Here is a 22,172-nt window from a genome sequence, read left to right as displayed (position 1 = left end):
CCTCGCACTCGTTGAAGTACTTGAAATTAAATATGTACCATCACAAAGGCATTGTATTGCGCGTGCTATATACTTTTATTGTGCAAAAAGTGGTGGTATGGTTCAAATCATACACAATCATTTTTAGAGCATCATAATCAATGATGGTGTACGTAAACAACCTCTATAGCCTTTTCTCGTCAATGCTTCATGATCTACGTACTTAGAAAGTTTTATTAAAGCGGTTACGTCAATTGTTACGGAAATGTTAACAAACTAAGCAATATTATTTCCTCCGTCACTAATATTATCTTTGCCACTTTATTTCCTATTTGCAAATCTTAATTTTTCTTCCTGTTTTTACCAAAGCGGCAGCAAAAATTAAGAAAGGAACTTTGAATAAACCATTAAGTTGAGTTAAAACACTTTATTTAGGGCATCCAACTTTCAAGTCGAAAAGATAAGGGCAAGAACCAAGAAAACAATAAAAATTTATTCAGCGTATATCCCATGTATCTCAAGTTCTTTTGTTTTAAATATTCAGGGATAATTTTACAGTTTCCTTTTAATCCCATTGTGTGAAATTATCAATTTGGCTGTTACTCAAATTAAGGAAAACGCTTTGCCATTTTACAGTTCATAATTCGCCTAGCTTCTTTAATATTGAAAAAGAAAATAAAAAAGAAGGTGAAGCCAAACCAAAAAAAAACCAAAACAAAACTGACCTAAACTTTTCTATTTACGAGGCAACGAACACAAAATGTCAGTTGTGAAATTCATGCATCTCTTCCGTTATTTCGAGTCTATTTTAAGTGCACGTGTAGTTCGATTTAAGACCTGTTTTTATATAAAACTATCAGAAACCGCTTTCTCACAAAATTTGTATTTACAAAACGGCTGTGTTCTCAGTTAAAAATGATAATTCCTGATACCCTTTATTTTTTCTTTTAATTCATAACAGTGTTCAACACCTAATTTCTCCTTACAATTTTATCAATACTTTCAGGGAGAAACGGTTATGAGAATAAACAAAATCATCAATTAGGGGGACCGTCTAAGATGCACAGAAATAACCTCACAACAAATATATAGCAATCAGTAAGGAAGTTCAGGTTTTCCTTTTTCGTTGTTCCGCTCTTCCCATCATTCTAAAGATCTTTTTCCTTTCCTCTCTTTGTTTCTGCAATCGTTTCACGTCCTTTTTCTCTTGTTCTGCGCGGAAAACATTTCTTCGTTCTTGTAACTTCTCCTTGCGCTTTCGTTGTTTCTCTTTGTTTGCAGTGTAGAGTTGCTGCATGAGCGTGAACGCCTGCAAAATGACGGACGAAAAGGTTCATTAATATGACAAATATGTTTGCTTGTCTTCTCAACATAACAAAACATAAACATTATAAAAAATACAAATTGAAGATACAATCTCGTACAGTTAAGGTCGGGACACACTAGGCGACAAGTCGCAGCGACAGGTCTCTGCAACAAGTCGCTCCGTGTATACTGCTTCAAAACAAGTCGCTTCGACTAAGCGCTTGTTCGATGCACACGCAGCGAATTTGGAAGAGTGAGAATTCAATTCATTATGGCTAAAATACATGAAGCTCTCTCATTGTTAATTTATATTTTGTCGCAGCGATTTGTTGCAGAAGCGTGCATACGCTGCGACAACGCTGCTTTCGCTCATTTTGTCGCTGCGATCAGTCGCACGAATTCAAACTGGTTTGAATTCGTGCGACTGATCGCAGCGACAAAATTCTGTCACAGCGACAAGACTGTCGCAAAAAATGCACCATGTCACACGAGGCAACATGTTGCAGCAACTTGTCGCCTAGTGTGTCCCGACCTTTACTCGCGCGAGTTTCACGAACGCGATCATCACACTGTGCGTCAGCGGCGGTGAAAAAAAATTATGGAGGGCGGGTGAAGCGATCCTGCTTCTAATAGGTCTTCATGCCGGCATATGGTGATTAGTTCAGATCTCTTATTCAGGAGCATAGATCAGCCAGCAGTTGTCATACATAGTTTTCCTATAGGTACAAACTGCAGCTTGCCGGGTTCCCCTGTACTGACTTGCTCGTTTAATAATGGACCACTTGATCAAGCTATCGATGCCATTGTCCTTAGGTCTCAGTGATTTTGATAAGACGGTGTCATGCAAGTGTTTGTGATGCTTGGAACAAAGCTTTTGGTTATTGTACCTTGTTTACAAATTATGCACCGTCCTAATTAAGCAGATTTGCACCAATATTTTAGATCTCTCTTAAAAACTGTTTACAATTATCATAATCCAAATTTTAAACTGTAGTAAAGTTAACCGATAGATCTTTGTGACACTATAGATTCACAACGATACAAACTTCAATTTCCATATTTGCGCGCTGTGAATGTATGATTAAGGGACGACTTGCTGCCTATGCTGGAAACTGATTCTTACCGCGCAAACTTTCAGTGTATGACGGTTGAGCCAATCAGTGGTTGTTTTTTACTCACCGTTTTCTCGTGTGGTTCCATGACAACTGCACGCTTGGTTTCCAGGGAAGGCTTAGACCGTTTCTTCATCTGTTTAGGTTTCGACTTGAATGGCAATTCCTTTTGTAGTTTGGCGGGGATTACGAGTGGATTAAAGTGACGAGTCTCGCGTTCCACAGGCTGAAAATAAAACAAAAGACTTCCTCATTTTGTAAATGCTTCATATTTCTCAGAACAATGTGGAAAAACGCCCTTTCACTGTTATATGGCTATAATCCCATTAAAAAGACCACCGGCCACCTCAGGTTTCGTACTCTTTTGAGATTTTGAAATTCCATGACTTTTCATGACCTTTTCCATGACTTTTCAAAGTTTTCCAATACCTAAATTTGACCATTTTCTTGGAAATTTTCAAAAAATAATTATCTAGATTCCGGGTACGTTTTTACCCTTTTCTTTACAAAAAATAACCTGCCTAATTTATTTTGTACAATCAATACCATTTTCCATGACTTTCCATGACCCACACTTAAATTCCATGACTTTCCAGGCCTGAAAAACGAAATTCTAAAATTCCATGACATTCCAGGATTTCCATGGCCCGTACGAACCCTGCTGACCTACCGCGGTCCAGGTTATCAACAATTTTTTTTTGTAAATTACAGTGGAATCCCAATTTCTCAAAACATCGCTAGGGAAACGAAAGTTGGTTCGAGAAATTGGGGGTAAAGTTGCTGTGGGGGGGGGGGGGGGGGGGGGGCCCGCCCCCCCCCAGGGGGAAGGAAGTTCGACTGAGGGGGGGGGGCAGCGACTTTTGGTTCAAGTTCTCGGGTGGTTTGAGAAATATCGGGATTCTACTGTAACCCCGTTAAACCACCACTCCAAAACCAGTTAGACTACACCGACTGAATTCGCACAGTGAATTAACAGAAACCGTATTTTATAGTACCGAAAATGCTCTATTAAGCCCCCTCACATTCCCTAAATGGTAAATCATGACAATTTATGAACAAGGAAACAAGGCCACCTTACGCTTTTAAAAGTATTTTTCCACCACATTTACTTATCAATGTTGCTATTTTGTGAAAATGTATAATCAAACAGTACTAGGAAATTAAAAAGTCCACTTTATTTCTTTTACACGTACCCTAACTGATATACGATTTGAAATAAGGTCTCCTGTCTCTAATAAGCCACCCTCGCTATTACCCCCCTCCCCCCTCCTCAAAACCTCCTAAAAAGAAATAAGCCCCCCCCCCGTGGGCGGTTTTAATATAGAACTTTACGGTTTATAATCGTGACCTTGCGCGACAGAAGCGATTCAGTCACGTCATAAGCGTGACCTTGGCGGTCTAACTCACCTTGTACAATGAATCAGTGTTAACAGGAGCTTTCAGACCCAGGTCCTTTCTCAACTGACCCACACTGCGCATGCCCTGCCAAGTTTCTTTCTCATCTGGAGGCAGCAACAGTGACGTCACGGGGTTGTAGAAATTTGGCACAGTGACTGGGTACCAGGTCCTTGTGAAGACAATGTCTGGTGGAACAACAACACGAGAGCTCAATTGTCTTTACTACTCGCTTTATATTTCTCACAGTATTTTTTGGGAGAATTTAAATATGAAATTCTCTTTAGACATAAAGGCTAAAGAGCGCACAGCAGCCACTTACCACTTATCAAAATTTTGTCCTCAAATGTGGCACGGAAAGCACCCTCTGGTGTCTGATGGAAACAGCAAAACAAATAAAAAGTTTCGTCTCATACTTACAAAACGAAATCCTGGATACAATTTTGAGATAAGGCAATATCATGCACAGGCGAAATGGATGTGGATAAGAAATCGAGGCCAACATACTTTCAGTGCGCGCTTAACTTGTCCTCTGATACCACTGACAGTTCGGATTGTAGCTCCTTCAAATTTTGCCACTTCTAAAGCAGAATTGAACATGCCCTAAATAACGGAAACAAGCAGAGGCAGTCACGTAAACCACAACAAAAAAAACTTATTTTTCAGAACTAAAGAGAATAACGCATCGTTCGTTCAAATAATCACCTTAATAAATGCGGTATTTTTAAATATCTTCATGGGTGTTCCTGTTAACTTCAGTTTCTTGACCAGCTGTACAGACTTGTCTAAATCCAATATACTGCCTGTGGCTGAGATACGAAAGTCTGACTGAAAAAGGAAACAGTAAAATATTTGTTTAACAAATATAAAATAGTTGATAAGACCTGCTTCAGACATAAAACATTTTAACATTTTGCCATCTTATGGAACAGTCTTCCTTCCAACGTAAGACGAGCAGAGTGCCTTGGGCAATTCAAAGGTTTACTCAAATAAGTACTCTAAGTCTAAGGTATGGCATTCGTGGAAATCAGAATCCTATTGTTAAGAAAGGATTATGCGTAGTAATTTTTATAGCTGATGATTTGACCGTGTTTAAATAAAGATTATCGTATCGTATCGTATGAGGCAAACCCAGCTAAATAAAAATAGAATCGAGTCCTCTAGAATCGGGTAATCCAAGCTTGGACTTGGTTTTGTCAAACCAAATACATAAAGACGTTAAGCGTGGAGATTCGCAGTTCAAATAATTATGTTTCATTAATTTAGTTTAATTCTTGTAAAACTTGAAGCAATTTCCTTTGAATTAGGTTGTGCCGTGACCTACAGCACCGCACTCTAGGACGAAAGGTTGAAGCGCTGAAGTACAAAAATCAGGCAATTATCTTGTATCAGAAACCCATAAGGGTTGAAACGTGTAACTCCCTATGATTCGCATGGTACAAAGCGTTTATACATTCGTTTCCATTAAGTACCATATTTGGAAAATCAGGCGAAAAAATTAACCAATCAAAATTGCAACATTTGGATTAAATTCAGCGCGCGCTAGCTCGCGCTCGATGGCGTATGAACAAGCTTGGTTGAATAGAATTAAATTTGGTCAAATTCTCCTGTTTTATCGTCGTTAAGTAGTCTGTAGAACTTCACTTGGATACACTTAACGAATTTCTTAAGTTCCTGTAAGAAATTTACGGCATTTAGGTCGGAATCTAAGTAACTCACCGAAAACACGAAAATGCTGTTGCGTGTCCCATTACGTGTGTAAAGCATTCGCGTACAAACTTTTCGTGTTTCCAAATATGGTACTTGGCAAAACTGAATATTCAAACGCTGTGAACGCGCGTTTACACGTTTCAACCCTTAAGGCCCGTTATTATATGGCTACAATAGTACGCGCGCTCTGATTGGCTGCTGAGCGGGCATTATTTTCTTGTAATGACCGGGCATTATGAAAATTTTTCTCGGCTCGACGGTTTTTTGAGTTGTGAGTTAAAAGCTACTAGCGAGGGGGCAAAAACAACAAAAAATGCCGACAAAATATAACTGTCTTTTCAATAACTTAAAGAAAAATATAAGCATACCGATACTTCTTTAGTATGAGCGACGAAGAGAGCCACAGAGAGCGAGAGCAAGTTTTACCTCCAGTGTTTTTTCCCTTGATTATACTCTTCTTTTGAATAGTGCTTAAAGGCCATATAATAAATAACTTATTAACCTCGTCCGTTCGGTCATTACAGGGAATCTCAGACCTTGACCTTGATGTATTGACCTCGCTATCCTCGGTCAATACATCAGGCCTCGGTCTGAGATTCCCCTGTAATGACCTCACTCTCGGTTAATAAGTAGTATGTAATACGGGCAACATTTTTTTCAACTTGTCTCGCAAATTTTGCATTGCAAGTTGAAAGAGTTGTTGCCCGTATTACTACCCGCGCTCAACTGTCTCGCAACAAATTTCGGTGTTGCAAGTTGAAAAAATTGTTGCAAAAAGTAGAACTCGGTTCTTTGTGCAATGTTGCTGACTTGCAAAGAAATTTGTTGCGAGAGTTGGCGCGCGGTAGTAATACGGGCAAAACTTTTCAATTAATGATGTTGCGAGTTGAAAGTGCCATTACCGGGCCTTTTATGGGTTTCTGCTTGTATTGAACATTGTTTTGAAAACTTAACTTCTCGTGACCCGTGCAAGCTTAGTTTCACATCCAAACCAGAGCTTTATTTTTAGCAAAAATGGAAAATATGATGTAAACTTAATGTTGCCAGCTGTGCTCTGAATAGCGAGAACACCAGTACCCGGGGGAGCTATGGGACCTGATAACAAACACACTGTTAGCAATTCTCCCTACTGAATGACATCATTTCTATTGGTATCTGTAAGGAGAATTTGGTTTTCTATCAAGACAATTTTAGAAAAGCTACAGCAGACATCTACTGACTGTCCTAATATAAAACTCAATAAGTAATCACGCAGCTTATCAAGATGGCGGGAAAAAGTTACGTGTTCAGCACAGCAAGGTAATTAGCGTCAAGCGCGGGAAAACGTTTGCTTTGTGCTTTGTATTTGATTGGCTGATTGTTAGAGAAGATTTTACGTGCTTTACGAACTTATTATCGAGCCAAGTAAATGTTAGTTTGGTCAACATTCTTTCTCAGAAAGCGTTCTATTGCAGGGAACCTTCTTAATAAAGCGTTAGCCTTAACTGTGTTACTTGTGAATGTAATTTCCTCCAAGAGGTATCCTTACCAAATAAGGTGGCCATACAATGCAGGTGTTCTGGGGTGTACTTCAGAAGCCGATGTCGGCCGTTGTGGTCCTGGACCGAGTACATTGGAAGCGTCTGGAATCTGCGCCAGCCAACAGACATGATCAGTGGATCCCGCGTCTTGAGTATGCGTTTGTGCCAGCGGTGCTTTTTAAGGCGTACCTGAAAAGAGTTGAAAACCTTTTTTATCGTATTATCAATCGCTCTTCCAAACAAAGGAGACTTCTGATGCTGCTAACTGAATGTAATCGGGGATATATTTTTTTCGTCCAAATCTCGTCACAAAGAATCAATCAACTACAGGAACCCTGTCAACTAAGAACACGGCGGCAAACTTCACGCAAAAATTCAACGCCACTTCCGGTTTTCGCCGCCGGCCACAAACTTTTAAGAGTTTGGAGAGAAAATGCGCAAGACTTTTGTTGGAAAACGTTATAAAAAATGTAGTGCAGTGGTAAGCAACATTACGAGGCGGTAAACTAGGAGAATGGCAATTACTAAATTCTCTAGTGATGTGTGACGCACAAAACTTAAAGACTGTGACTGTCTTAAGGAAGGATTTCAGAAATATGACGTTTATTAGCAACAGTTTTGGTGGAACCTTGCCCGCGCATTGCGTTTGACAGCTGTGAAGCTGCAAACTAACCTGAATGAATCCCATCTTATCTTCACTGGAGAGAAGACCGCCAAGAATCACGGGATATCTTGCATCAAAGTTGGTCACAAACTCACACGGCATTTCACTCAACTGAAAAAAAGACAAAAAATGAATTTCAACACACATAGCCATTAACATGCAGTCCTCAATTATGATCGCTAGAGGCCTTGTTGTGCCACTAAATTCTCAGTACCAGCAAAGAAGGACATGTATTATGATGAGTTACGAGAAGTAACATAAAAAATTTTTTATTTGGAAAAAAAAAAAAAAACATATTTATTGTATTTATTTAATCGCAGGACTGACCTCCACTCTGACATACATTCCAGGTCTGAACCCTTCATACTGTGCACGAGTCTCATCATCCATGTCTTGGAACTCAGATTGATTCAGCTGGAAACAGCAATGAACAGGGTTAAATCACGTAAACATGTAACTCTTGAGGGTGGGGATGGGGAACTCTTGGAATTCTTTTGGTGGTGGGGTGTGTCACGAAGTTTTCAAAACGTGCCTTCTTTACAAACCAGTTTTTTATACGCATATTTCGTCTGACCTATACGCAATTTCAGTGGTATTATGACGTTATCTGATCAAAAGACTTTTTGTATTGGTTGATTCACTTAAGTTTTCACTTTTTTTTAGGGAAACAAGCAATATTCGTAGTCAATGCCACAACAACTTGTTGTGGCATTGACTACGAATATTGCTTACAAGAGGTACAAAAGAACACATGATGATGTGTGTACTCCGATACTTCACATTCAAATCAAACCAAATCTTAGGGTGTAAAAGAAACCTCAAGCTTTCTCGATGATGGATAGCTCAATGAAGAAGCGACGTTTCAAAAAAAAAAACAAAATTATTTAATAAAAACCGACAATCGAATCTATTGTTGCCTACTGTTTCGTTAGGAATAGAAAAAAAGAAGAATAAAACAAAGTCACTCATCTTGTCGGTAACACATGAACGTATACTACAGACCTGTGCTTGCTCTGTCATCTGAGCTTTAAGATCCTCATAATATGAGGCTTCATCTCCTTCGTCATATCTTTGTAATGTTAAGTCATAAATATTACCTTCTCACGCCAAGATTAAACAAACAATTTTCCATACGAACTCTACAAGGTTGATCTATCTAGTGTGAACAAAAGGAATTGTTTTGAACTCGAATTACCTTTCCCGATGATGCTATTTTACGCGAAATTCTCTACAAGACCCCTAAATAAAATGTATAAGTATTAGGGTTTTGCTATCAAGGATACACTGCATTAAAAGCCGCTTTCTGTTTCTTTTTCTTTTCCAGTCTGCTCTCGTCTCCTTCAATCTTCTTCTCTTCACTTTCATCGTTTTCATCTCCCTGCCCCTCCCCCTCTGACTGTTCATTGTCGTCAGCCTTGTGTACTTCACCTGTCTCTAGATCTTCAAAGTCTCCAAACATGTCTTCATCTGACACTAAAAATTCAAAATGAAGAATTGTTTTCTCTTCAACTTTTACAGCTTTCTTGGTGAGCAACCTGCTAGGGATGCAAAAAAGGGAGCACATCATGCCTGCCAAAGAAGCCATTTTGGCGTCTTGTTTCACGTTGGGGAAAATTGTGCCACTGAACGGTCGAAAAGCCTACTTTTCCTGGGTAAGCACACGACGAAGAAGGAAGTTAAGCGTGAACCCGGGATCAAGATGACCTCTGATAACGACAAAGGTGACTACTGTTTTCCCACGTTTGCCGTCCTTTTGCATTTCTACGTGAAGAAGTTTACATATTGTTCTGCGTTAATTTACGTGAATGTAAAATGCTTCTATTTTCCTTATAGATTTACCTCTAGAAATTATTACCGAATTGATTCCAATACAAAAACAACATGTAAAAGACGAAATTTCACATATGTGCTACCCATGTGCTATTTCTCAATAGCTAAACAAAACTTTCGAATAAACAGCCTTCAGTTCATTGGGAACTTTCACGAAAGAAAAAAAGACTGGTGTGCTTTCAGAGTAGACAGCTAACAGCATTATGGCATTTTTTTTCTGCTTGGCATGGAACAGGTTATTGATAAGATTCAGCTCTATGTGTGCAGTGTATATAATAAGTAAAGAAAAATAAAAGCATTAGAAGTTGCTACAAGAACAGTCCATACTTTCATCATCGTCCTGAAGGAGTATCTCAGCATCTTCAGAATCTTTCCATTTGCCAGTAACAAAAGAGTCCCGGATGCTCTCAAGCACTTCTGTTTGGGTCCAGTCCCTCAGCGGTGTACTGATTATGTCTAGTGAACAGTCCCTCTCCTGTGCAGTGTCAGTGCTTTGAGAATCTTTTTTGGACTTCAGTCTAAATATTCCTCCGACAGTGTCTTCATCACTGTCATCATCTGCATTCTGTTCCTTCTTGTTTTTATTAAGAACTGCGTAAATGATATTCAAGAAAAAATACAACAGGAGTCAATCTTTTCAAACAAATAGCTTGCCTATGGCTTTTTTTTTCACACAGTGGTCAAGAGTGTTTTTGACCTGGGCCTGGTTTTTTGGAAGCCGATTAACACAAATTTGGGATTTAAAGTTATTGTCTGAATTTGAAGAGCGTTATCACTCTGATGTTGCTTTTTTAGAGGTATCCGGTCGTTTTGCCTACGAGTGGTTTCGCTACGCCAGTTCCTATGAGTGGTTGATTCGCCTACGTCTGAGTCGTTTCGCTAACAAGCTGTGGTTGTGGCCGTTGGATTCACATGTTAGTGAGAACATAATACAATCAATCCGCATTAAGACTCTTTCACGTGGTTACCAGGGTTCCCTGTTTAGCGTTCTCTTTTCTTGGCGCTCTTCTTTTGTGAGAACTGCGTTAGGGTAAACTTCGCGAGTACGGTCGTTAGCGATGACTGCGTAGGCATCGACTAACTCGTAGCGAACTGGTCGTTAGCGAAAACTCGTAGGCGAAACGACCGTAATTCTTTTTAGATGGTAGATCAAACCAAAGGGATATCTACCACTGAAGTTTGCAGTTTACAGTACTTATACTACATAAATGTATGATTGATTTTTGTTAGCTGCACAATAACATTCCACAAATTAATAGTGTTCATGCTTTTCTGTTATTTTTTTTTTTTTTAAAAATGTTGTAGCCAGAAGGCATTTTACGGGAGCACAATAAAATGAATGTTCTTGTACATGTACAAATTGCATTTTCAAGTCAAAATTACAGAATTGACATTTGACAAATTCAAAAATAACATATAAACCTGATGCTGAACACCATTTGTACTAAGGAGTATAGTGAACAGAAAATATCTCACCATTTCCATAGACGAGTTTCTGTAGATTTGTAGTGTCTTGCTGACGCTGAAGGAAAGCAGCTGCAGCTTTTTGAGCCAGATTTTCTTTCCACCTAAAGGCACCTGAAAAATATTAAATAGTTAAATAAACAACTTTAGCAGGGAAAAAATTCCCAGTTAAATTTCTATGTAGTCTGTCTGTCTGTCTGTCTGTCTGTCTGACTGTAGGCTTTTGTACATTATGCTTTTGTTTCCCCACTGAAAATGCTCCAGCTTAATGCTCCATTTTTCCCACTAAAATGCTCGGTCTCTCCCCAAAACATCACTCAAATGCTTGGGCAATGCTCATTATACAAACGTTTTTTTGTTTATGAATTTCAAATGCTCGAATAATGCTCAATGCTTTTGCCTCACTAAAATGCTTGAAAAAATGCTAGCATAATGAACAAAAGCCTATCTGTCTGCCTGTCTGCTGTCTGTCTGAGTGCCAGCTGTTTAGTTGATTTACAGTTACAGTGTAGTACCTTCCTCTTCCTCTTCAACGTCGTCTTCTTCCATTTCAAGACTTGAATCTTCAAGTGTTCTTTCCTCTGAATCATCCAGGCTTTCCATGTCTTCATTGTCATCACTGTCTTGACTTTCCTTATCATGTGTTAGTTTTGAAAATGCACTAGGATCAATAAAACTTGCAGACTTATCCTTAGTTCTTTCAATTTCCACTACATTTGTTTTCTTTAAACTTGCACCTTTCTTTCCTTTGGAAGAAACATTTTCTTCCAAAGAGCTTGCTTCCTTTTTGAACTTCTTTTTATCCTTGTGATCATCAGTTCTCTTTCTCTTTAACTCATCCTTCTTTTTTCTTTTTGTTTTAGGAATTTCTACTTCTGAGTCTGATTCCGAGTCTTCATTTAAATTGCCATTGTTCTCCTCATTAGACTCCATTTCATCACTTTCCTCACTTTCTTCTTCGTTAAAATCTTCTTCGGATTGATCTCTAGTATGACGTTTAGTTCTTTTTCTCGGTGCAGTTTGTTTCTGAGGTGACTTATCCTCAGATAGTGATTGTCTGGAATTCTTTTGAGATTTGATATTAAATACAATTTCATCATCATCATCATCATCATCATCCTCGTTTCCCTCCTCCTCGTCATCCTCCTCTTCTGACTCATCATCATCATCCTTATCCTTGCCATCTTCATCCACAACCTTAGCCTCATTGTCCTCATTCTGATCATCATCATTGCCACTTTCACTCATCATCATCATTATCACTGTCGTCTTCATCATCACCATCATCAAAATTCTCAATATCTGCACCATTTTCTTCTTCACTACTAAAATTATCAGCATTGTAATTCTGATCTACATCATCTTCATCATCATCAAAAACAGCTTTCCTTCTTCTGCGACCACTCTCATCTATAACAACTTCCTCAGAAGGCTTTCTGTAGTCTTCATCCCTGGGAAATCAACAGAGTACATTGTAATTATTTTGATTAAAAGAAAACTTGGGCAAAATTCAGCCATTATTCTGTCATCTGTTTGCACAGCTTACTTAACCCACAAGTTATAACTAATAGTTTAGTAAAACAGCACAGCTACAAGTTCATGCATACTTTAATATTTTCTTAAACAACATCAACATTTTGTTAATCAGATAGGAGAGGAATGACCACCAACAATGGAATTAACAATTTGGATGTACATTTACATGTCCTACCAAGTTCTCAGAACTTGTATGTAATTATAATTATGATAATGATAATAATGATGAAAATGATTATGATAATGTTCAAAAACTCATTAATAATTCATTAAGAAAATACATCGGAAGCTACCGGTATTGTTTAACTCTTTCGCTGCTGACTTTTCTGTTGACCTTACTCCCCCGCAGTGCTGCATTTTTTTCACAGTGCGTTGAATCACACAGTCACGCATCATATTCAACAATATCTTTCGTTCTATTCAAGCAATTTAATTAAGATTTTCAGGAATTGTGCCTAACATAATTCTACATCGTAAAAAGCAACCTTTTCATAAACTCATTGCATTTTGGTCCTTTCAGCAATTTCGTTCGCCATCTGATAGCTTCCTTCCCAAGCGTGAAGGTTGAAACCATTGTTTTGCAATAGCCGCGTCTCAAATACTCAATCTGTTCATTGAAATCGCTTGATTCGTTAACCACAACTGTTACATTCTCGGCGAAAGTCGGTTAGAATCTTCTCCGAAGCACTCCTCGATTGAAAATTTCTCATTCGACGCCATGTTTAAATGTCCTTTGGCCGTAAACAGCAACAGTGTAACATGAATTTGTCGATAATACTCCGCCATTATATGCAAAGGGCAAAAGATCGTGCTCGTCACGCTTTCCAGTTCTCCTAGAGGGTATCTGAAGTAATTATTGATCATAGCGTCCCTATTGAAGACAGTTTCGAAAGGAAATCTGGGATTGTTTATCATGTCGAGAAAACTCGACATCTGCACTCAGAGTCACGAAATGAAATGTCGAGTTTTCTCGACAACCGCAGCGAAAGAGTTAATGAGTGTCTTTATATCTGATAAAGACATGGCTAAATTTTATGTCCAATTTTCTTGGCCAAAATAACCCAAAATGTAAATATCAGTGCAAGAATGAAGATCTACATCAGAGGTTTTTGAAGTTGTTCAATAAACTCACAGTTCATGCCTTATCGAGTCTCAAACACTTGGCTGTGCCTCATGTTATAAACTGGATAAAGCACTCCTACTTTTTTAATAAACATTACATAATTAAAATAACCTTACACATGATAACCATCAGTAACCTTGTTTCAGTTCACCAGGATTTGTGGGTCTGTACAGGAGACTAGGCAATCATTTAACGAGAATTTATATTTTGATCTAGAGACATAGTTTACACTTACTCAACAACCTCATCAGGAGCAATGCATGTGCCATCCTACAAAAGGAAAAATTAGATTGATGTTTTTATTTAATTGGTAAGTTATAAATTGACAATTCTATTACTAGATACAATACTTTTAAATGGTGCTCACACTGTATATTGACAAAATCATGTTGTACTCACACGGAAGCAATTCATAAATTATGTTCATAAGTACATGAAAGTTTTTTTTCTTTATGGTGCACTGATATAATATTAATAATTATTTGCAGCAATAATTAATCATAACTCACATGTAGGAGAAACTTAAAATAAAATAAAACAGTCAGAATGTCACACATTGTCAGCAGAACATAATAATCATTTAATATAGTTTTAATAAAACAGGCAGTGCTTACCTTAAACAGAGTGAGGTGGCTTGTCATCATTTTAGTGTCAATAGTCTGCTTTGTGTCAATTAACAATGACACTAGTTCATTTCCTGGTCGACTGTCAACCTAGCAGGAATTTCAAAAATATTGAAATGAAGGAATTGACCCACTCAACTGAATGAACTGTACAAGTATGTCATTTCTTAGTACTAAGGCATAAACGGTGAAGTGCAGTCTGCGTACATCTGATAAAATATATGTGTAGTAAAAATGAATTGCTAACTGACAATTATTTGCTGGTCCAATGAATGGAAAACACCATCCACCAAATGAATCACTACAGCATAGTTTGCTTTATCAACATGTATGGATAGTGATTTATCTGGTGGATAGTGTTGTCCACCCTTTAACAAGGCCTCATTCTCTAAAAACTATACACAAAGCCTGCTGCCCTTTCTTCAAATCACCTGAGCTGTGGAGTGAGACTTTTCTCTTGCAGCCTGACTTCCACCAAGGTCAATGTAAACAGCATCCTGAAAAGTGCAATAAACAATGTTACAGTAATACAGTAGGTGAATGAAAAAATAAGTAACTCAGTTACAATGTAGATGTTTTTTATCAGTAGCTAAAAGATCTACATGTACATGTATAGAACCACACACAGTACACAGTAAATTAATTTGTTACCACGACAATACTAGAATAGTCAAACTGAAGCATTTTAAGGAAAGTTAGTAACAGATTTATGATTTTTTGAGCTATGTATACTACACATCAAATCAAATCAAATCAATCAAATCAATGGAGTCTGTGTTGAATGCTACTTTATACCTGCCAACTCTCACGCCTGCAAGATCCCCACTGGGATCAGGATATGTTTGTATCTTCTTTGGAATACTTCGAAAAACTTTGGACATGGTCATATCTTATTCGGAAATCCTGGCACTCTCAGGATAAAAATCTCACGCCTTTGACCAAGAAAAAGTTGGCAGGTATATGCTACATGTACATTGTACCTTGTCGTACACCACTCCTCCCACTCCTGATAAAGGCGCATACATGAGCCGTTCTTTCTCATTCAGTGATCGTTTCTTCTCTGCATTTGGCAGAGGACAGGGATCTGGTAAAAGGCTAATCTCTTGCAGAGTGTGATCTCCACAACCTGGAACAAGAAAAGATGGCAATGTTCAAGTAAACAGGGCACAATGCAACAAGAATGGAAATATTCCATGTTACAGCATTTTTATGAAGAACTACATTTAAAATTATATTTTGACAGTAATTCTGTGCAATTCTTTACATAAAATAAACCATGTACCTATGATATGGACTCTGGAGTTATGCTTCAGATGAGCTCCCCTTACATATCCATACAAAGACACTTTTCTGTCACACTTGGCATTTTGACGAATCAGCTCTGGGTCAGTTAGCTCCTCCATTCTGAGAAAGTAAAGAATAAACTACTATAAATGCTGATGTTTAATAAGCTATAGTCTCAGTTGCGAGATACACATTAAACAAATACTTAGAACTACATCACATAAAATTCAGACTAAAACTTTATGTGTGTCAATCAGAAAGGAGATACCCTCGCTTGCATCTAAGCGTGAACACTCGCCGCCGAAACACGATCTAAATGGGTATTAAACGTGGCATGATTTGACATCGAAATGTTGAAGTTTGGCAACTTTCGCGCCGAAAGTTCAACACATTCCGGTTTTGAAATGGCGGAAGGATTGGATAGAGAGACTTGTAACGAAAAATAATTATTGATCCTGATCTGTGTCGATATGCATTTGCAGGTTCACTTCAATCACTTCAAATGTAAAGTTTTGTCTGTTCTCAATGTTTATGGTGAACTTTTTGAGCGTGAAAGTTGTCGTAACGGTCTGCTAAACTTCAACGTTTGATGACGAATCATGCCATGTTTAATATCCAATTAGATCATGTTTCACATTTAGATGTTCACGCTTAGATGCAAGTGACAGTACAGCATTTTGATCAGGTCGTACTTATTCACATGTTTACCTGTCTGCTAAGATGTAAGGATGTGACATTCGCCAGGTCAGTGGTCGGAACTTTGTCACAGAAATAAATCTTCCCAAGTTATGAATCTCTACTTTAGGATAAGAGCCATAAACCAAGCCAGAGAAATAAAACAGCTTTGCTCCCTGAAGAAAAACAAATATAAAATAATAAAGTGGTAAAGTTTAAATACACATAGAAATGGCCATTTCTTCTAGATTTTTAAATACTATAGATTTTTAAATATAAAATCCAAAACAAAAATCAACAATAACCTGATAAACTTCAGTCCAAAACCTAGTTTTTAGCTTCTTCTTGGTCTTTTTCAGAGCTTTGTTATTCTTCAACAGATCAAGATGGGTCAACACTCCCATGATCTTAGGAAAGCCATGGACTTGACAGATATTCAGAAATTCAAAAATTTCCATCTCAAATCCAAAACTTGCATCAATCAGCAGAAGAACCTGAAACAAAAGTCACCACAAATAAATTCCTGTTATAATGACAAGAAAAACATGCACATCATAGGATTGTGGGTAAACAAGGCTAAAAACACCAAATATTATGATGATAGATCCAATTCTCAAAAAGGAGGTGTTATGAGGAACTGGCCGAGGACAGGGACACGTAAAACTATCCAAGTCTATAGAGTCTTGTGCATTACATGATCATTGGCCAGTTTAGAAATAAAAAGGGGACTGCAAATGAAATAAGGGTTTGAACATAATAAATCAACTGCAAAAAAAAAAAAAAAAACCATAACACCAAAGTGCACCTAAAATACAATGTACTAGTAGATGTAAGTTAAAATAACGATTTATTGAAATCCTGCTAAAAGCACTGTGCAGAAGATAACTGTACCATATGAACTGCCAAAAACAAAGGGTAAATTTAAAATAAATTTAACTGCAATGACTTACCAGATCTGCAACTTTAGCCACATCAATCATAGAGTTAATATCATTATTGCACTCAAGCAATGTAAGTCGTCTTTTCTTCCCTGTTGAATGAGTTCAAAAATAGTTCATATCTTTTAATGTTAAACCTTTTTAGAATGATGTTGATGTTATGTCCTCCGACGTCAACAATTACAAATACTTCTTAATTGTTAAACAACAACAACAACACGTGGTCGAACACATGATCCAGAACACTTGATCATATACCTGAGACAATGGTGATGGGACCTTTAACATCAGACAGCTGCTGGCGGGTGAAATTCTTCAGTAATGAGTTGATAAGCGTGGTTTTACCCACTTTAGGTGGTCCTACCACTGCTATGATGTAAGGTGCAGGTTCTAACGGCGTTCGATCAACAACTGGCTCATGATGTCTCTTGGTCTCGACATCTTGTTTTCGACGAAACTGTCGAGCTGCTCTGACAGCTGACTTAAAAGAGAAAGCTTTAGGATTTCTTTGAGCACTAGCATCCTCTGGCGAGTGTTTTTTGTGCTTTTTTCGGTCAGCTTTAGGTCCAGCTTGCCTTTTTCTATGCGACTTTGCTGGACCGCTTTCTTCAGCATCCGCCATCTTGGAGCTTCACGTGGGAATGCTAGAACCAGTCCAGCGCGACTGTACCCTAGCATACCATGCAGGGTAGGGTTCAAGTGCCAAAAAATATGTAAAACCAAATAAAGATATCTTGATTAAAATGAAGTTAAACAACTACACGAGAATATTTTCATCAAAATAGCGTCAAATGTGTATAACAAGATATTTTTAAAACTTCCCTGGATGTTTATTTTCTATTTTACCATTTGCTACCTCTGCCCTCCCCTGGATAGTAGTGATGTTTCTTCCTCGCATTGGAAAGCCTGGTCAATTTTAGTTCAACATGGCAGGCGTTTTGTTTGAGGATATTTTCGACGTTAAAGACATCGACCCTGAGGGTAAAAAATTCGACAGAGGTGGGTCATACTTGTGAAATCGAGTATTTTAATTCTCAAGCTTTGTTCTAACCCAGTATCTTGTGCCATGTGACTTTTGCTTACCTTTCCTTGTGAAAGGAAACGCTGTTGTAATAGCTGTTCGGACCCGAGCATGAGTTTTCAGAACTCTTAGCGGCAATCAAGAAAAGGTTATTGAGTTTCAAGAAACTTTTTACTGCGGCTAATCATAATTTAATAGGTGTATCTGATCCTTTCAATATACGATTGTGTCTAGAAAAAACAAAAAAAAAACTTTTTGGTGTGCGACAAATGCTGACTGACTCTGTCCTGTCACAATAACCCTCCAGTTAGTAAGGGTCTATTATACTCTAGGGGTTTAAGCCAATTTTGAGTGTTGGTTCGCTGGTATATTCGTATTTATCTGTCAGTTTGCTGTCAAGAAATTATGGTAGTTTCGGCCTTTAGAAGAAAACGAAAGCTGTTTGCGGACTAGGAAGAACAAAATATGTCAGTTTGCGGAAATTATGTACGACCCTCTATAATAGACCCTCGTTAGTCTGAGTAAAAAATCCAGTTAACCTGAATAACACTGTGGTTAGCCTTTTTACAGCAAAATAAAAATTGTTGTCTGGTCTGCAGTCTGCATTTGTAACGCACCAAAAGATATTATGTTCAGCTTTACCACTAGTCTCCTACTGACTTACTGTGTTTTTTTTAAGCTAATTTCCTTAAGCAGTGTGATCTTAGATGTTTACATTTACATTTTGATGGAAATACATGTACTAATAATGTTGTAAAAGAAAAGTTTTCCATGTTAATGTTTGTTCCTTTTTTTCCTCACCAGTTTCTCGACTCCACTGTGAAAGTGAAAGTTTTAAAATGGACCTTATACTTGATGTAAATACCCAGATTTACCCAGTAGATTATGGTGAAAAGTTCCGACTTGTATTGGCTAACACTCTTAAAGAAGACGGCACACCGGATGATGGTGAATATAATCCATCAGATAACAGTCCCTCACGCGCCGATCAGTTTGAATATGTTATGTATGGTAAAGTTTACAGAATAGAGGGAGATGAGGGTGGAGTGGATGCCCCAACAAGATTGTAAGTAAAATGAAACAATAAACAGCCCAACCTAGTTTGAGATGCTAGAGCACCCCTCCCTCTCCCCTCTTGAGGCAAGATTCTTTGATCTTACTCTGATTGGAACATGTAGCAGCTCACATGAATGGTTTGCTGCTACCCTTTAAAAAACAATAGAGCAAACAACATAAACAATACCCCTAACCCCAAACACAATAGCAACTGCTACGTATAATCACAAGAAAGGAAAACCTTGCAACAATAAGAACTCCAAGCAAAGATGTGCAACTGGTTTCAAGTATGGGAAAACATGCAATATTATAATTATTATAAGTCAAAGCAAATGATTCAGTGTATCTGCTTCTGACCCCAGGAATGTTGTGAAAGTAAAAATAAACAACATGTTTGTTATGATGAGTTAGGTCACATCAATTGCACATTTTTTTTAAACAATAGTATTATAGAGTTCAGTTAACACAAAAAAAATTAAAACAAAATAGTATATACATGTACATGTATAAATGGCCCATCAAAGTCCACTTTTTTTAAAGGGGTATCAAATGTAATGGTTTCTACCATAAAAACTTGTGTATAGGCCACATCTTTTTGTTGGATTTCTGGCTCAAAATGGTGAGTACAGCTTATCTACGAGACCTTGCAGTGAACTTTTTCATGTTGTTTATTCATCACTGATTGAACGTGACTCTACCCAGACTTCTCTCTGTAAATAAGCAATCGTTTTGTATCATTCTCAATTTGTTGTGCTCATACTATTTCCATTCAAATTTCATCGTTTTCCACAATGGGCATTAGCAATAAAGGCAATATTTCATCAAAAGAGCACCTATATTGAAAGATAGTGGGATTACAATCAATTAATTTGATAATTAAAACAATTTTTTTCTGTTTCAGAGCTGCATATGTGTCATTTGGAGGACTTCTCATGAGGCTTCAAGGTGACGCAAACAACTTGCATGGAATGGAAGTCGACAACCATGTGTATCTTCTAATTAAAAAACTGGCATTTTAACAATGAGGTTTATTTACAAGAACTGTGACACCAGAACCTAACAGAGGAGAAGAACACTCCATTGCTCTTTACTCTTGTCAAGAACAATGTAACATTGTAATATTTACCACTTTCAGCAGCTCATAAGGAGGACACAACTTCACAGAAAGCATAGTTTTTTGGAAGCCCGTTATTTTACTAAATAAAACAAGAAATTTATAATACTGTAATAATAGTGGCTATAGAAACACACCCTTACAACTTTAGTTTTGACCAGGTTGTTTCTATTTCAGTCTATTATTTACTCAGTGAAGTCAAAGATTCAGTGAAGGAACACTGATATCAATACATGATCTTGAATTGTCTCTGCAATCATTCGAAATCATCAGGAAAGAAGATAAAATCAATTTTAATCAACGTGACTTGCCGACGTGTAACTCATGTTGGATACGACAGAAAATGATGGATTATAAATGCGTGTAAAGGAGGAATCATCTGTTCTGAAAGAGAAGTGTTGATTCCAGTGCAGCGCTTAGTTCCAGATGTAAATTGTTTGCAATTTACCCTTGTGCTTCTCTTCGAAAATAACAAATTTGCGTTTTCGGGGCCGTACCTAGGATTTTTTGTCTGTGGGGGCAAGTTTTCCTGGCGGGTGGCAACTAACAACAACAACAACAACAACTTTAATACCAGAAGAAGAAAAGAGGGTTTTTTCAGTTTAGATTTTCTTTTTTTCTTTAGTTTCCTTAGTTTTCCTGGCGGGGGCAAGTGCCCCCACTGACCCCCCCCCCCCTCCTCCCCCCGGCTAGTACCGAAACAGTAACGAGGCGACGAGTTTCCTGCTCTTTTTGCGTGTGGAAAATTACTGGCACACTGGTGCTGAAATCATAGTGACGGAAATACATGTAATGTCCCTTCTGCAATCATATAATAAACGATTTTAATTCGTACCCCGCTATTACCGACTGTTGCAATTATTGACACCAAATCATGGTCCCGATGTCCGTTGCCGAGTTTTGACCGTAGAACCTTTCTTCTCTTAGCACCAGTTTCTGTTATCACTTAAAGAAGACACACTATCATGTCACCTTATAAACCACAAAGCCGCCTGGCCAAAATGGAATTAAGAACGGCGAGTTCCGGCTAACCCAGAACTTAAAATTTTGCGTTCACAGAAGTGCATTTTTTGATTTTTGCAAGATACTTTAGTTTTTGAGTCACACTCCAACTTCCTAATGCCGTAGACAGTTGCCTTTGTTTCAAAGCAAGGCCTATAGCCCCATTCCGATGAACATGTTTGATTTACATGAGCGTGCAATTAAAACTCATTTTCACGTAGAAAGTTGAAACAGAGGCAAATTAAATGGAAACTCGAGATAAAACCTAAAAACCTAGAGGCTATTGTTTTATTACATAGGGAATATAGAAATAAATGCAATTATCATGTTGTTTACTGCAGGTACAATATTGTAAAATTCCGAAACCAAGCCCTGGGCTTATATTTGCTCGATTTCCTTTTCCTGGGGGGTGGGGGGAGAAGGCGTATTTTTGGATGGCAATTTGCGTTTAATATTAACAATATTTATATCAGCAACGTTTTGTATTCTGCCGAATCTGCGCAGTTCCGGAAGATGTCCGAAGACTGTCCGATTATTGTTCGAAGGCCATACGAACGGTCCGATCATTTTTCGAAGTTCTCCGAAGATAAACGAAGTTTTTCCGAAGTCTTCCAAGGAAGTTTCGAAGATGTTTGAACTTTCGATCGTTTAGCATTGAAAACACGTCAGCAACAAGACGTCATCGGTTTTTTTTTCACGATTGTTCTCAGTGAAAGTTTTGGTCTTAGTTTTTTTAATGACAGTTCCGACGATCTAACTTCATGGTGCTTCTTGGGTAGCTCTTTTGTTGTTGTATAGGCTCTGATTGAAGTCATTGGCGA

The 22,172-nt window shown here is 37.9% G+C and overlaps 2 protein-coding genes across 2 annotated transcripts; one reads left to right on the top strand and one right to left on the bottom strand.

Moving 5' to 3' along the window:
• Positions 1–911: 911 nt before the first annotated feature.
• Positions 912–17,811, bottom strand: LOC144662004 (ribosome biogenesis protein BMS1 homolog). The gene is given in 25 exon segments (XM_078522735.1): positions 912–1,288; positions 2,464–2,622; positions 3,804–3,979; positions 4,114–4,165; positions 4,299–4,394; positions 4,497–4,620; positions 6,539–6,596; positions 7,030–7,210; positions 7,695–7,796; positions 8,013–8,099; positions 8,688–8,754; positions 8,969–9,158; positions 9,843–10,106; positions 10,992–11,093; positions 11,495–12,222; positions 12,224–12,430; positions 13,874–13,908; positions 14,253–14,351; positions 14,693–14,758; positions 15,242–15,387; positions 15,544–15,665; positions 16,254–16,396; positions 16,526–16,714; positions 17,171–17,250; positions 17,417–17,811. Coding segments are annotated over 25 exon segments (4,038 nt in total). The 5' UTR covers positions 17,781–17,811; the 3' UTR covers positions 912–1,087.
• A 256-nt stretch (positions 17,812–18,067) lies between these two features.
• LOC144662674 (DNA-directed RNA polymerases I, II, and III subunit RPABC3) lies at positions 18,068–20,377 on the top strand. Its single transcript, XM_078523525.1, has 3 exons — positions 18,068–18,157; positions 18,984–19,245; positions 20,137–20,377. Exons 1-3 carry the CDS (start codon positions 18,085–18,087, stop codon positions 20,252–20,254), a joined length of 453 nt encoding a protein of 150 aa, XP_078379651.1. The 5' UTR covers positions 18,068–18,084; the 3' UTR covers positions 20,255–20,377.
• Positions 20,378–22,172: the final 1,795 nt, after the last annotated feature.

The sequence above is a fragment of the Oculina patagonica genome, chromosome 8, assembly GCF_052425735.1.
Source record: "Oculina patagonica isolate OP01 chromosome 8, crgOcupat, whole genome shotgun sequence".
NCBI lineage: Eukaryota > Metazoa > Cnidaria > Anthozoa > Scleractinia > Oculinidae > Oculina > Oculina patagonica.
This window is presented reverse-complemented; position numbering and strand designations above follow the sequence as displayed.

What these genes read in the sequence shown, in the direction of transcription:
- LOC144662674 (XM_078523525.1), top strand. Translation starts at nt 18,085, where the DNA reads ATGGCAGGCGTTTTGTTTGAGGATATTTTCGACGTTAAAGACATCGAC. An exon ending in GGGTAAAAAATTCGACAGAG is followed by an intron (nt 18,158 to 18,983) that starts GTGGGTCATACT and finishes TTTCCTCACCAG; the next exon opens with TTTCTCGACTCCACTGTGAA. An exon ending in GTGGATGCCCCAACAAGATT is followed by an intron (nt 19,246 to 20,136) that starts GTAAGTAAAATG and finishes TTTCTGTTTCAG; the next exon opens with AGCTGCATATGTGTCATTTG.